General features: G+C 44.6%; 2 protein-coding genes across 4 annotated transcripts in view; one reads left to right on the top strand and one right to left on the bottom strand.

Annotated features, from left to right (window-relative positions):
• Window positions 1–2,207, top strand: part of KDM2B (lysine (K)-specific demethylase 2B) — a 176,172-nt gene extending 173,965 nt beyond the window's left edge. The window contains exon 24 of the mRNA XM_011964553.1: window positions 835–2,207. Within this exon, the coding sequence (XP_011819943.1) occupies window positions 835–1,016 (182 nt within the window). The 3' untranslated portion in view covers window positions 1,017–2,207. The remainder of the gene's footprint in view (window positions 1–834) is intronic.
• Window positions 2,208–6,965: 4,758 nt separating this feature from the next.
• The window catches only part of RNF34 (ring finger protein 34, E3 ubiquitin protein ligase), a 39,279-nt gene continuing 34,295 nt past the window's right edge, over window positions 6,966–11,949 (bottom strand). For all 3 annotated transcript variants that reach the window (XM_011964432.1, XM_011964434.1, XM_011964431.1), the window contains 3 exons: window positions 11,077–11,181; window positions 10,633–10,834; window positions 6,966–7,921 (listed from right to left, as the gene is read on the bottom strand). In XM_011964432.1, the coding sequence (XP_011819822.1) occupies window positions 7,731–7,921; window positions 10,633–10,834; window positions 11,077–11,181 (498 nt within the window). In that variant the 3' untranslated portion in view covers window positions 6,966–7,730. The remainder of the gene's footprint in view (window positions 7,922–10,632; window positions 10,835–11,076; window positions 11,182–11,949) is intronic.

Genomic DNA, 11,949 nt, shown 5'->3' with positions numbered 1-11,949 from the left:
AAAAAAAAAAAAGGCGGGCATGGTGGTGGGCGCCTGTAATTCCAGCTATTTGGGAGGCTGAGGCAGGAGAAGCACTTAAACCTGGGAGGCGGAGGTTGCAGTGAGTCAAGATTGTGCCATTGCACCCCAGCCTGGGTGACAAGAGTGAGACTCTGCCTCCAAAAAAAAAAAAAAAAGGAAAGAAAAGAAAAGCACAGAGGGTGTGATGAAGTCTGAATTCTGCTTTTGCTAGAAGGGCATGTTGGTCTGGTGCCTAGGCTGATGGAACACGGTGAGTCCTGGGGTTAGGACCAAACAGCTGTCCCTCGTGCTGTGAATTGCTCCAAAGCACTGGGGCCTGCAAAAGCAAAAGTGATCCCAAGATGCCCTTAGCAATGTTCTTTCTGTGACCCAGCGATGCCCTTCTGGGAATTTATCTGAAGGGAAGAGGCAGATAAATGCACAGTAATAGACACAGAGCAGTGTTCATCAACAATATATTAGATGAGAAAAGCAAACTACTTAACATGGTGTGTTAGCCTATCATTGTAAAAGCACATAGAACTACTTACATGAGCATAGGCATGTATAGAGGCCGCTGTGTGGTAAATTAGAAGTGATTTTCACATGGTTATTTGAATGCTTTTTAGGCCTATATTAACCTTTATACCTGGTGGGTGAAACCCTTCCCCATTTGAAGGAGAGAGATTTTAAGCAAGTAACATTTTATTTAGTGCAGCACAGCAGGGGTTGGAATATGTAGAGCTCTGACCTATCCTCAGTGCTGAGTACCTGGGTCTGGGGGGGGCCTTCTGGCTCCTGGCCTTCACACCTCACATTACTTATTCTCTGCAGACTGCAATAAGGTCACTGATCAGTGCCTGTCCTTCTTCAAACGCTGTGGAAACATCTGTCACATTGACCTGAGGTACTGCAAGCAAGTCACCAAGGAAGGCTGTGAGCAGTTCATAGCCGAGATGTCTGTGAGTGTCCAGTTTGGGCAAGTAGAAGAAAAACTCCTGCAAAAACTGAGTTAGTCCAAGGACAAGAATGTAAATACGGGGTGGGCTCTGGGAGGGGAAGAGACTTTACAAAAATGAGGGCTTTTATTTTCCATTTGGAACGTGGGACAACAGACCACAATGCAATTCCATTTTGCAAGTCTTTCCAAGGGAGAAGCTGTTCAACCACCCATTTGGGGGATGAGTGAGGCGACACTTTCCTTTGGTCTTTCTAAATCGTAACTGCACTGCTTTCTGGACCATTTCTAAGGCGGCCTTTACAAGAAGACATTCCTGTCAGAGAGGAGGGTGGACTTTGGAGAAATTCTCATACTGAAGCATGAGCTTAGGAGTTTCTGTTAGTGGTAGTGGTGTTTTGGACACTTCATTCCTTGCAACACTGAGGTTTTGGGTGTTGACGTAAAGTGGACCACACACCACATCTGCTGCCGTCTTGACACTTTTTTTTGTTTGGTTGGTTTTGTTACATCCTACATTATGCAGAACTATTTTTGTACAAATTGTTTAAAAGTTATTTATGCAAGGTTGAATGCATACCAGTGTTTTTATTGTTTTGAGATTGCCAATTTTCCTGATTTCCTTAAGGTAGGAGAGAATTTAACGTGTACTTCATCGACACAACCCATCTACAAATGTGCCCAGATCTAACAAAGCAGGCTAAGACCTTCCACTTAAAAGCATGTTTAACTGGAAGTTGAGAGCCTGCTTTGTACCTCAAGAGTTACATGAGCATGTTGTGGATAAATGTAAATTATAGTTGAAGTAAGATACTCTGCCAGGTTTCCTCTGTAGAGAATTCACTTTTCTCAAATTTTAAAATTTCGACTTCAGCCTTTGCACTCAGGAGGGTCTGCTCCAGCATGAGCTCTTGTACTTACATAGATCTAATTTATACAGTGAGTCAAGACGTAGAATAAATGCTCCCACATAGCCTTTCTTTTGCTTTTTTCTCTCCTCTGAAGTGTGACTTGAGTTCTCATTTAGGTTTGTAACATGGCTATTTCCTAGTTGTAAAGTTCTGCATTTATAAGTGCCATTGTTGTAAGGTGGTGTTTCCTAGACCTTCCCTGATGCGATTTTACCTTTGTTGAATTTGTATAAACAATTGTACAAAAAAAAACCACTCTTGAACTTTGAGGGTTTTTGTTCTAGGAGTGGACTAGAAGTTTAAGCCCAGAGTCAGTAAACACTGTTTTGAGGCCCAAACAATGTAATTTCTGATTCATCTGATGTACCCTGTGGTGCGTCATTTTTCTTTCTTCTTCAGAAAGAAATCCGTTTCTGGCTAATAAAGGTATGCTCTGACAACGGCTGCACGTAGGAATTAGACACAGACTTCTTTAAGGAGAAGAGTTGCTCATCTGTCTGTGTGCCTCTTACCACACAGAATTACTTCCATGGCTACTTGCCATTACTGTTGCCTAAAAGTTCCCCAGATTTGGGAGACAGTGGGAGCAACTGCAGGAGGCTGCATCCTGTACAGGTAGCCTTGGGCCATGATGGCTGTAGGAAACACTTGGTCATGAGGTGGCTTCCCCAAGTGGCAGATGTAGAAACCAGTGAGAAGTAATTTTAGATTACAGAATTTTTTTTTAAAGACAGGACCCTGCTGGCAGTGTCATATTCACATACAGAAACAGCTGCTGTAGTGAATCTGAAGATGGAGAAGGTAGCCAACCTCCTTCCTCAGTGATGAGAGCAAGCAATGTAAGACGTTGTTCCTGTGGAAGAAGCCTTTCCTGCTGATGGCTGAGTTTTCTGTTTGTCCCTTTTATTTTTACCATGGCAAAACAGTTTTAATTACAACGAGACAGGCCAGGTGAAGTGGATCCAGCACCTTGGGAGGGATCACCTGTGGTCAGGAGTTCAAGACCAGCCTGACCAATATGGTGAAACCCCCATCTCTACTAAAAATACAAAAATTAGCCAGGAGTGGTGCCGGGCGCCTGTAGTCCCAGCTACTTGGGAGGCTGAGGCAGGAGAATCACTTGAACCTGGGAGGCAGATGTTGCAGTTGCAGTGAGCTGAGATTGCACCATTATACTCCAGCCTGGAGACAGGGAGACTCCATCTCAAAACAAAAAGAGAAAGATCTCATCTAGATACATGTCTCCTGTTAATTTAAATCCACAGACTCTTGATGACTCAATCTAAAGACACTTGAAGCCACTGTCCCTAAGGGTTCCTGGAGCATACAGGTCTGCTAGGGAGGGGCTGCCAGGGCTGAGGATCCGAGCCACCACAGGGATGTGCAATACAGGAGAGAGACAGTGGATCTCCAGTTTCAGGAGAGGCCACTGTATAGTGCAGTGGCCATAAACTCCCCCCAAGAGTACTGAACAATCCAGTAAGATTGTACTTCAGTACAAATCCACGGTGTCCGTACAGACCTTTTTATTTTATTATTTTATTTTTTTTATTTTGAGATGGAATCTCGCTCTCGTCCAGGCTGGAGTGCAGTGGTGTGATCTCAGCTCACTGCAACCTCTGCCTCCCAGGTTCAAGCAATTCTCCTGCCTTGGCCTCCCGAGTAGCTGGGAATACAGGCGCCTGCCACCATGCCCAGTTAATTTTTGTTATTTTTAGTAAGAGATGGGGTTTCACCCACCATGTTGGCCAGGCTGGTCTCGAACTCCTGACTTAAGGTGATCTGCTGGTCTCAGCCTCCCAAAGTGCTGGGATTGTAGGGGTGAGCCACCATCCCCAGCCCCTTTTATTTATTTATTTTTATATTTTGAGGCGAAGTCTCACTCTGTCACCCAGGCTGGAGTGCAGTGGCACAATCTTGGCTCACTGCACGTTCTCCCTCCTAGGTTCACGCCATTCTCCTGCCTCAGCCTCCCAAGTAGCTGGGACTACAGGCGCCCGCCACCATGCCCAGCTAATTTTTTGTATTTTTAGTAGAGACGGAGTTTCACTGTGTTAGTCACGATGGTCTCGATCTCCTGACCTCGTGATCCACTCGCCTCAGCCTCCCAAAGTGATGGGATTATAGGCATAAGCCACCGCGCCCGGTTAAAGCCCCTTTTATTTTTAAAATGAGCCAAAGATGAGGCCAGCTGAGGCTAAATGCCACAAGCAACTACTCTGAGCCTACATGTCATGTCCGATGAAGTAATGAAAGGACCATAAATCCAAGGGAATGCTTGCTGTGTCAAATCACAACTTAGTAACCTAGAAAAGAGGCTCTGTCCCTTCCTCTAGGGAATCTGATGTTTACAAAGGAAGACACCATGGCACCTCAGATGACATCCTTTCATATTGTGAAGACGGGATCAAGAGACTTCACTGTATTCCACTGCAAACTTATCCATATGACATGACCTATTCAAAAAATTTACTTAAAGCAGCATGAGCTGGGCGCAGTGGCTCATACCTGTAACCCCAGCACTTTGAGAGGCCGAGGCAGGCAGATCACCCGCGGTCAGGAGTTCAAGACCAGCCTGACCAACATGGTAAAACCCTATCTCTATTAAAAATAAAAAATTAGCTGGGAGTGGTAGTATGCACCCGTGATCCCAGCTACTCAGGAGGAAAAGGCAGGAGAATCACTTGAACCTGGGAAGTGGAGGTTGCAGTAAGCCAAGATTGTGCCATTGAACTTCAGCCTGGGCAACAGAGCAAGACTCTGACTGAAAAAAAAAAAATTGTTTAAAATTATCCAGGCATGGTGGTGCGCATCATATGCCAGCTGCTGGGGAGGCTAAGGCGGGAGGATTGCTTGAGCCCAGAAGTTAAGACTATAGTGAGGTGTGATCATGCCACTGTACTCTGCCTGGGTGGGCAACAGTAAGACTCTGTCTTTATTTAAAAAAAAAAAAAAAAAAAAGGCCAGGCACGGTGGCTAAAGCCTTTAATCCCAGCATTTTGGGAGGCCGAGACGGGCGGATCACGAGGTCAGGAGATCGAGACCATCCTGGCTAACACGGTGAAACCCCGTCTCTACTAAAAATACAAAAAACTAGCCGGGCGAGGTGGCGGGCGCCTGTAGTCCCAGCTACACGGGAGGCTGAGGCAGGAGAATGGCGTGAACCCGGGAGGCGGAGCTTGCAGTGAGCTGAGATCCGGCCACTGCACTCCAGCCTGGGCGACAGAGTGAGACTCCGTCTCAAAAAAAACAGAAAACAAAAAAAAAAAGGTGAGGCGGGTAGAAAGGCATGCCAGTTTACAAATCCAAATTCCAGAGGGAAATGCTCGCCCTCTGCCAAACAAGCCAATTTCCAAGTATCAAGCCTGTTACACTAAACATTTCTGATGTCTGGCTAATAAACCAGGGTTACTTCAAACTACTATCTAAAAAATCCACCAAGCATTTTGTACTCTCTATGAAGAAGCCACTAAAACGTAATACACAAATCTAAGAGTAAACATTAAACTGTTTTAAGCTAAGACTATGTATAAATCTGAATTTTTGAATTTAAGTTTAGACAAAACCAGCACATACTGGTTAGCTTCTATGGCCTGGATTTAAAGACGCCACCAAGTTACCAATTTGGAGGAAATGTTAAAATTTCCAGAGTCTCGTGAAAAGTTTAGACAAAAAGCACAAGTGCCACAAAGCTCTGGTAACTTATGCTGCTTCTATAGGGAAGCCATGACCTGCTGAAGCCAGTTACTACTCATTATGGTTGAAGACAAGTGGGAGGCCTTGATTTACATGCTTTGATCTTCAAAAGCAGAAAAATTTTTTCTTTACAACTAGCCACACAAACTTCCTGCCCAAAGCACAGGGGCATCTGCCTCTTGGCGTTCACAGGTATTTTCAGGTCTGTTGATTGACTACTAGATTCTGAGCACCCAAGGCCATGTGTGTTACTCACTGCAGAGTCAGGAGATACACAGACTCTGAGAAATGGCCACTCCCAACTGCACTGAATTCACCATTGGTCTCAGCTCAACCATCCTGAGTCGAGTCAAGTTGGACCTAAAAGAGATTTCAGAACATTTTTGCATAATATCTCAAGTTCCTCTTTTTCTTTTCTTTTTTTTTTTTTTTGAGATGGCATTTCGCTCTTGTTGCCCAGCCTGGAGTGCAATGGCATGATCTTGGCTCACTGCAACCTCCGCCTTCCGGTTTCAAGCGATTATCCTGCCTCAGCCTCCCGAGTAGTTGGGATTACCCTGCCACCATGCCTGGCTAATTTTCATATTTTTAGTGCAGACAGTTTCACCATGTTGGCCAGGCTGGTCTTGGAACTCCTGACCTCATGATCCACCTGCCTCAGCCTCCCAAAGTGCCAGGATTACAGGCATGAGCCACCACACCTGGCCCAAGTTTCTTATTTCTTATGTGGTACTGGAAGGGTTAAGAGTAACTCTGGCATCAGAGCTAGTTTCAAATTCTGCATAGCCACTTTCTAACCATGAGGTTTTAGACAAGTCTAACTTCTCTGAGGTTGGGTTCCCCATCTGAGAAGCAAGGCAATGTTTATTTCAGAAGGTTTCTTTCAGGACTGCAGAGGCAACTACAGCACCTAGCATAATACCTGGACACAAGAAAAAGCACATCAGCAGTTAACCTTAGTGATAGGCAAGCAGGAAATGTAAGCACTGTTGCTCACGTGGCATTGTTCTTTTTTCTTTCTTTGTTTTCAGACAAGGTCTGGCTCTGTTACCCAGGCTGGATTTCAGTGGTGTGATCTTGGCTCACTGCAACTTCCACACCCAAGGCTCAAGCCATCCTCCCACCTTAGCCTCCCGAGTAGCTGGGGCTACCACGCCTGGCTAATTTTTTCATATTTTTTCCAAAGACGGGGTTTTGCCATATTGTCCAAGCTAGTCTTGAACTCGTGAGCTCAAGCATTCCTCCAGCCTCAACCTCACAAGGTATGAGCCACTGCACCCCATGTGACATCTTTGAAGGTGCTCCCACCATCTCTTCTGAGAGGGGTGCTAGGCCAGGGCGCAGATACCCATTCATACTGTATGCTTCTGATTTAGGAACTGACCAAGACAATGTAAACAAAAGCTTTTAAAACTAATTTTATTCCTAAAGTTAAAATCAGCTAGCGGGTAGCACTGAAAATACACCTTCACTATACAAAACAGTGTAAACTGATTACACATTGATAAGGAATTTAGCACACACTTCTAATAAAAGAAGCTAGATGCAGCCCTTGCTATAAAAAGCTATACCTGAACAAAAATGGACATGTGGAGTCTAAGGCCCTGGCAGTCGACTAGAGAATGTCAGTTGTTCCCAATTATGTTTAAATGCAGAAACAGCAACAATGTGGAAACCTTACATTCATCAAATGTTAGCATTTAAAATATACATGACTAATAAAGTGAACATTCAGAGGAGCCACTGTTCGGCATGTTCCATGTCGGCCACTTGTGGACACTGATCTCATCCAAAGAGGACAGAAGTTTCAAACATCTGAGCAGTTTATGTTAAAAATAGGATGAAGGAGAAATAAGAGAACAGGGTAAGTGTCCTCCCAAGACAACAGTGGCTGATGCCCACATGGCACAAACAGGCTGACTTCAATGAGTGTTCACGGGATGTGTGATAAAGCCCAGCTGAGCCCGGGAAGCTCACGTGTCCACAGGCAGACAGGCTCACGGCATGGACCAATGTTTCCACAACTCAGGATGGATCTTTCTGTCCCCACTTAGTAGTGAAAATAATGTTTAAAAATAGCTTCAGCCTTTGAACAGTAGCTTTCCAGTCCCTTCTGTGCATTGAAATGTTTGGGAGTGACTGTCCTGGTGAGGGGAGCCTCAGTTTCAGGACTTGAACACGTGCACGGCTCGCACCACATACTGCCGGCAGATGGGACACTCACTCATGCGCTTGCCACACTTGGTGCAGGTTACCATGTGCCCGCACTCCAGCAGGACACAGTCGATGACGGCATCCATGCAGATGCGACACAGGCTGTCGTCTTCCTCATCCTGCAGCTGCAGCCGCTCACCATCTGAAAGGCAACAGAGAGCTAAAGGCTTGGCTTTGGGCATGGCTGGCCAGCTAGCCACCCTCCCCTTCCAAAGCTGAGCAGCCACCTGCTGAATGACCACTGCAGGCCCAATGCCACCCCAGTGTTGTACAAGAAATGATCCCAACTTCTCTGCACTTTGGTTCTCCCCACTAGAAAAGGCAATGATAAAAGCTATACCTCAGGGTTTTGTAAAGAATAAAATGCTTGAAGTACCCAACAAATGTTAGTTATGTATTTCTATTTTATATCTTTGTCTAATTCAAGACGTTTGTGATAGGGATATATTACTTCTGTAACTAGAAAAAGAAACCCTCAGCTGGTCTTCTGCAGATGGGCTTTGGAGTCAGGATGCTACTGGAATTTAACTCAGTTGCCCCAGCTTTGTATCCCTGGGAACATCACAGTCTCCGGAGCCTCATCTCAGTAGGAAAAGGAGCCTCAGTTGCCCCCATAGGAAAGTTAGGAATAATTGTGCATCCTTCCCTCCCTAGCCTTAGAATCATCTCAAGCCACCGGTGTTCCTTGCCCTGCTGAAGTCTAACTTGAAAGAGATAGGCCGTCCTGGCTCTTGGCCCACCTTTACGTCTGAGAAAGTATAGTCTGTGAATAAGAAAGACTACAAATAAGTTAAAGTTAACCCCAGCCTGAGATGTGGCCATAGGACTATGGATTTGGGTGCTTCTCTTTCTATAGGTCAGAGGAGATCGAAGGGAATCATGAATAGTTGGAACAGAACAGGAATTCAAGCTTGAAAGGTCAGTAGTCTTTAGATTTAAGAGAAGTGTTTTACTGCCATTCATGGGAAGAGATTCTTGTGATCTGAGGTCTTAGTTCATGGCCCACGACTACTGGCGTGGACCTGGGGAGAAAGGATCTATGGGATGAGATGGCAGATGTGCCAGTGGAGAAGGCACTAGGCAACTCAAGATGAAATCAGAGTGGGCATTGGTCTCCCCTTCTGTGTGGAGGGTTCCTTCCCACTCTTTAGAACTTAGGAAAGCAGAGGAGCCAGCGTCTTGTCAGGGATATGGGAACAATCTTGGTATCAGTGACTTGGAGCCAGTCAAGCTAGGAAAGATGCCAACTGTGCTCAAAACAAAATGTGTGTTCCACCCAAGCCAGAGATTGAACTAGGGTTAGATTATACAGTGAGTTAATGGAGAAGGACACTGGAAAACATGCTATTATAATAAAAACCATGTTATATCCTACACCACAAACTACTTAAGGGTGGGAGTGGCATTATCGTTGTGCACTATACATAGTTGTTGTTTACATTTATGAAGTAAACTGACTGGTCGGGCGCGGTGGCTCACACCTGTAATCCCAGCACTTCGGGAGGCCGAGGCGGGTGGATCACAAGGTCAGGAGATCGAGACCATGGTGAAACCCCGTCTCTACTAAAAATAGAAAAAATTAGCCGGGCGCAGTGGCGGGCGCCTGTAGTCCCAGCTACTCAGGAGGCTGAGGCAGGAGAATGGCGTGAACCCGGGAGGCGGAGCTTGCAGTGAGCCGAGATTGCGCCACTGCACTCCAGCCTGGGCGACAGAGCGAGACTCCGTCTCAAAAAAAATAAATAAATAAAATAAAATAAAAGAGAAAACTCAAAATGATAAAAGTTAATAATGGGAGGGCTGTTGAAGCTAGACAGGAACGTAAGATTTGTTAGTCTGAATACCACTGAGGGCTAGGCATGGTGGCCCTTGCCTAGTTCAGCACTAGTCTGGGCAACATAGTGAGACCCTGTCTCAATTTAAAAATATTGAAGTACACATATTAGTTTTTACAATTAAAAAGAAAAAAATAAAATACAACTGAATTATTTTTTCTTGTCCATAAGTGTTCCATGGGCTTGATGATGTTACCAGCTGAGGGAGAATTTCTGTGCCAAATTTCATCAATACATAGTTCAGAAGTTTTTGTTCTGTTTTGTTTTGTTTTTGAGACAGTCTTGCTCTGTCACCTAGGCTGGAGTGCAGTGGTATGACCATGGCTCCCTGCAGGCTCAAGCAATCCTCCCCACTCAGCCTCCCAAGTAGCTGGGACCACAGGTTGGTGCCACCACATCAGGTTTTTTTGGTTTTGTTTTTTTTGTAGGGATGAGATCTCTCTATGTCGCCCAGGCTGGTCTCAAACCCCTGGGCTCAAGTGATCCTCCCGCCTCAGCCTCCCAAAGTCCTAGAATTACAGGTGTGAGCCACCACACCCAGCCTAGTTCAGAAGTTCTTAACCTCAGCTTTTTGTGACTTAAACAAAGAAATCTACAAATAGTTGATGCTAAGAACTACGTAACAGCTGGGCTATAGGGAATTTTCCCCCTACTGTTAGATTTAAAAGTTGAGAGAACTAAGGTACTGGCCGGCCAAAGGCATTAGTGAGAAAATAAGCATTTTTACAGAGACAAGGAATTTAATTAGGGTTCTAACAAATAGTTAATTATAGTAAGAAAAACCAAATTAAATAATTTTCTAACTCACTTGGCAGTGGTGGTCTCGCAGACACAATGAACATCACATAATGAAGTTACTACTTCCCAGATCTATAAACAGGCTCATATAACTAACTGATACTCAGTAAAATGGTTCACAGCTTTCTCAAAAATAAATTTGAGTTAATTGTGACAGAAACAACCCAGTTTTTAAAAGCCTAAGGAAAAATACTATAGGGAAAAAATGAAAAGATTAACCTACAGGACTTTTGGTTTTCTTCATTCTCTTTGTATAACCGGTTTACTTTCTCTACCAGTTCCCATTTTTCACAACAGCCAGAATAGTTGACAAAATTCCGAGCCAGAATTTCCTTCAGCTGGCGCACGCTCATCCCTTCCACATCATCAAGGCTTGACAAGTCAGACAGCGAAGCTCTCGCTCTCTCCTTGGAGAGCCCGGGGTTCTGAAACCACAGAGCATCCATTAGCCCTCGTCCCACAAGTCCAGACCCTCCTCACTCTAAACTCATCACTGGCCCTGAATATTCTTCCAGTCATCTCAGCAGTCCTAGAAGTGTTTCAGTATACTGTCCTACATTCAAACCAGAAGAAACATCCTGTTCTAATCTAGAGAAAGTCCACAGGGTACCCTCCCTTCCTGTCAGGTTGACATGTCAGGGAAACCAAATTTTATAGGTGGCCTCACCCGATCCTCCACGTTTTCTTCATCATCATCATCATCCTCCTCCTCCTCCTCATCATCGTCGTCATCATCATCTTCCGTGTTTGCTGAAGTGATTTCACTTTGTACCTACACTTACACAATGTATCTCATTAGGTCAGGAATCAATCCGTATTTATCACTAGAGAAAACCTTGCCATCGATGCTCCCCATGATGACCAGAAAGCCAGCATAATCCACATCTTTGGATTCTGAATGCTGCTGAACCTTCCAAAGAGTTGGGTCTTACAAAATTGCATGAAGAACCTACCTTCCATAAAGTTAGCTCAAAACACAAATTCCTGTGTGTGTGTAAAGTTATAAAATCTAACCAAAGTATTAACTCTCTCAGGAAGGTCCCATAATGGAATGCCAAAGCCATTAAGGATATGGGACGGCACTGTGTCATTATCAAACCACCTGTAAATGGCTAGTTTAACTGGAGCCTATAAGATGCAGACAGAAAAAAGCTAAAGCTCTTGACAGGTCAGCCCAAGCATCAGGGGCATCTGATTTTAAAGATCTCAGTCCTAACACAGCATACTTAAGACAATCTAATTCCAATGAAGGCTTTCTAGACTTCACTGATAGCTGAGGCTAATTCTAGTTTTTAAAATTTCTCAATCAGAATGCTTTAGAAAAAACAAATCTCTTCAGTTTGGGTTATGTGCCTTCTTTCACATATTTTCTTTTGACTATATTTTGACAATAGCTCTACAATAAGCTAGGTCAGTTCCCAATTTCAAACATTCCACCCCGGCTCAAGCCTGTAATCCCAGCACTTTGGGAGGCTGAGGTGGGTGGATCACAAGGTCAGAAGTTCAAGACCAGCCTGGCCAATATGGTGAAACCCTGTCT

This window comes from Mandrillus leucophaeus, unplaced genomic scaffold, assembly GCF_000951045.1.
Source record: "Mandrillus leucophaeus isolate KB7577 unplaced genomic scaffold, Mleu.le_1.0 Scaffold7, whole genome shotgun sequence".
In the NCBI taxonomy this organism is placed as follows: domain Eukaryota; kingdom Metazoa; phylum Chordata; class Mammalia; order Primates; family Cercopithecidae; genus Mandrillus; species Mandrillus leucophaeus.
Note: the sequence above shows the minus strand (reverse complement) of the source record. Positions and strands in the feature narration are given on the sequence as shown.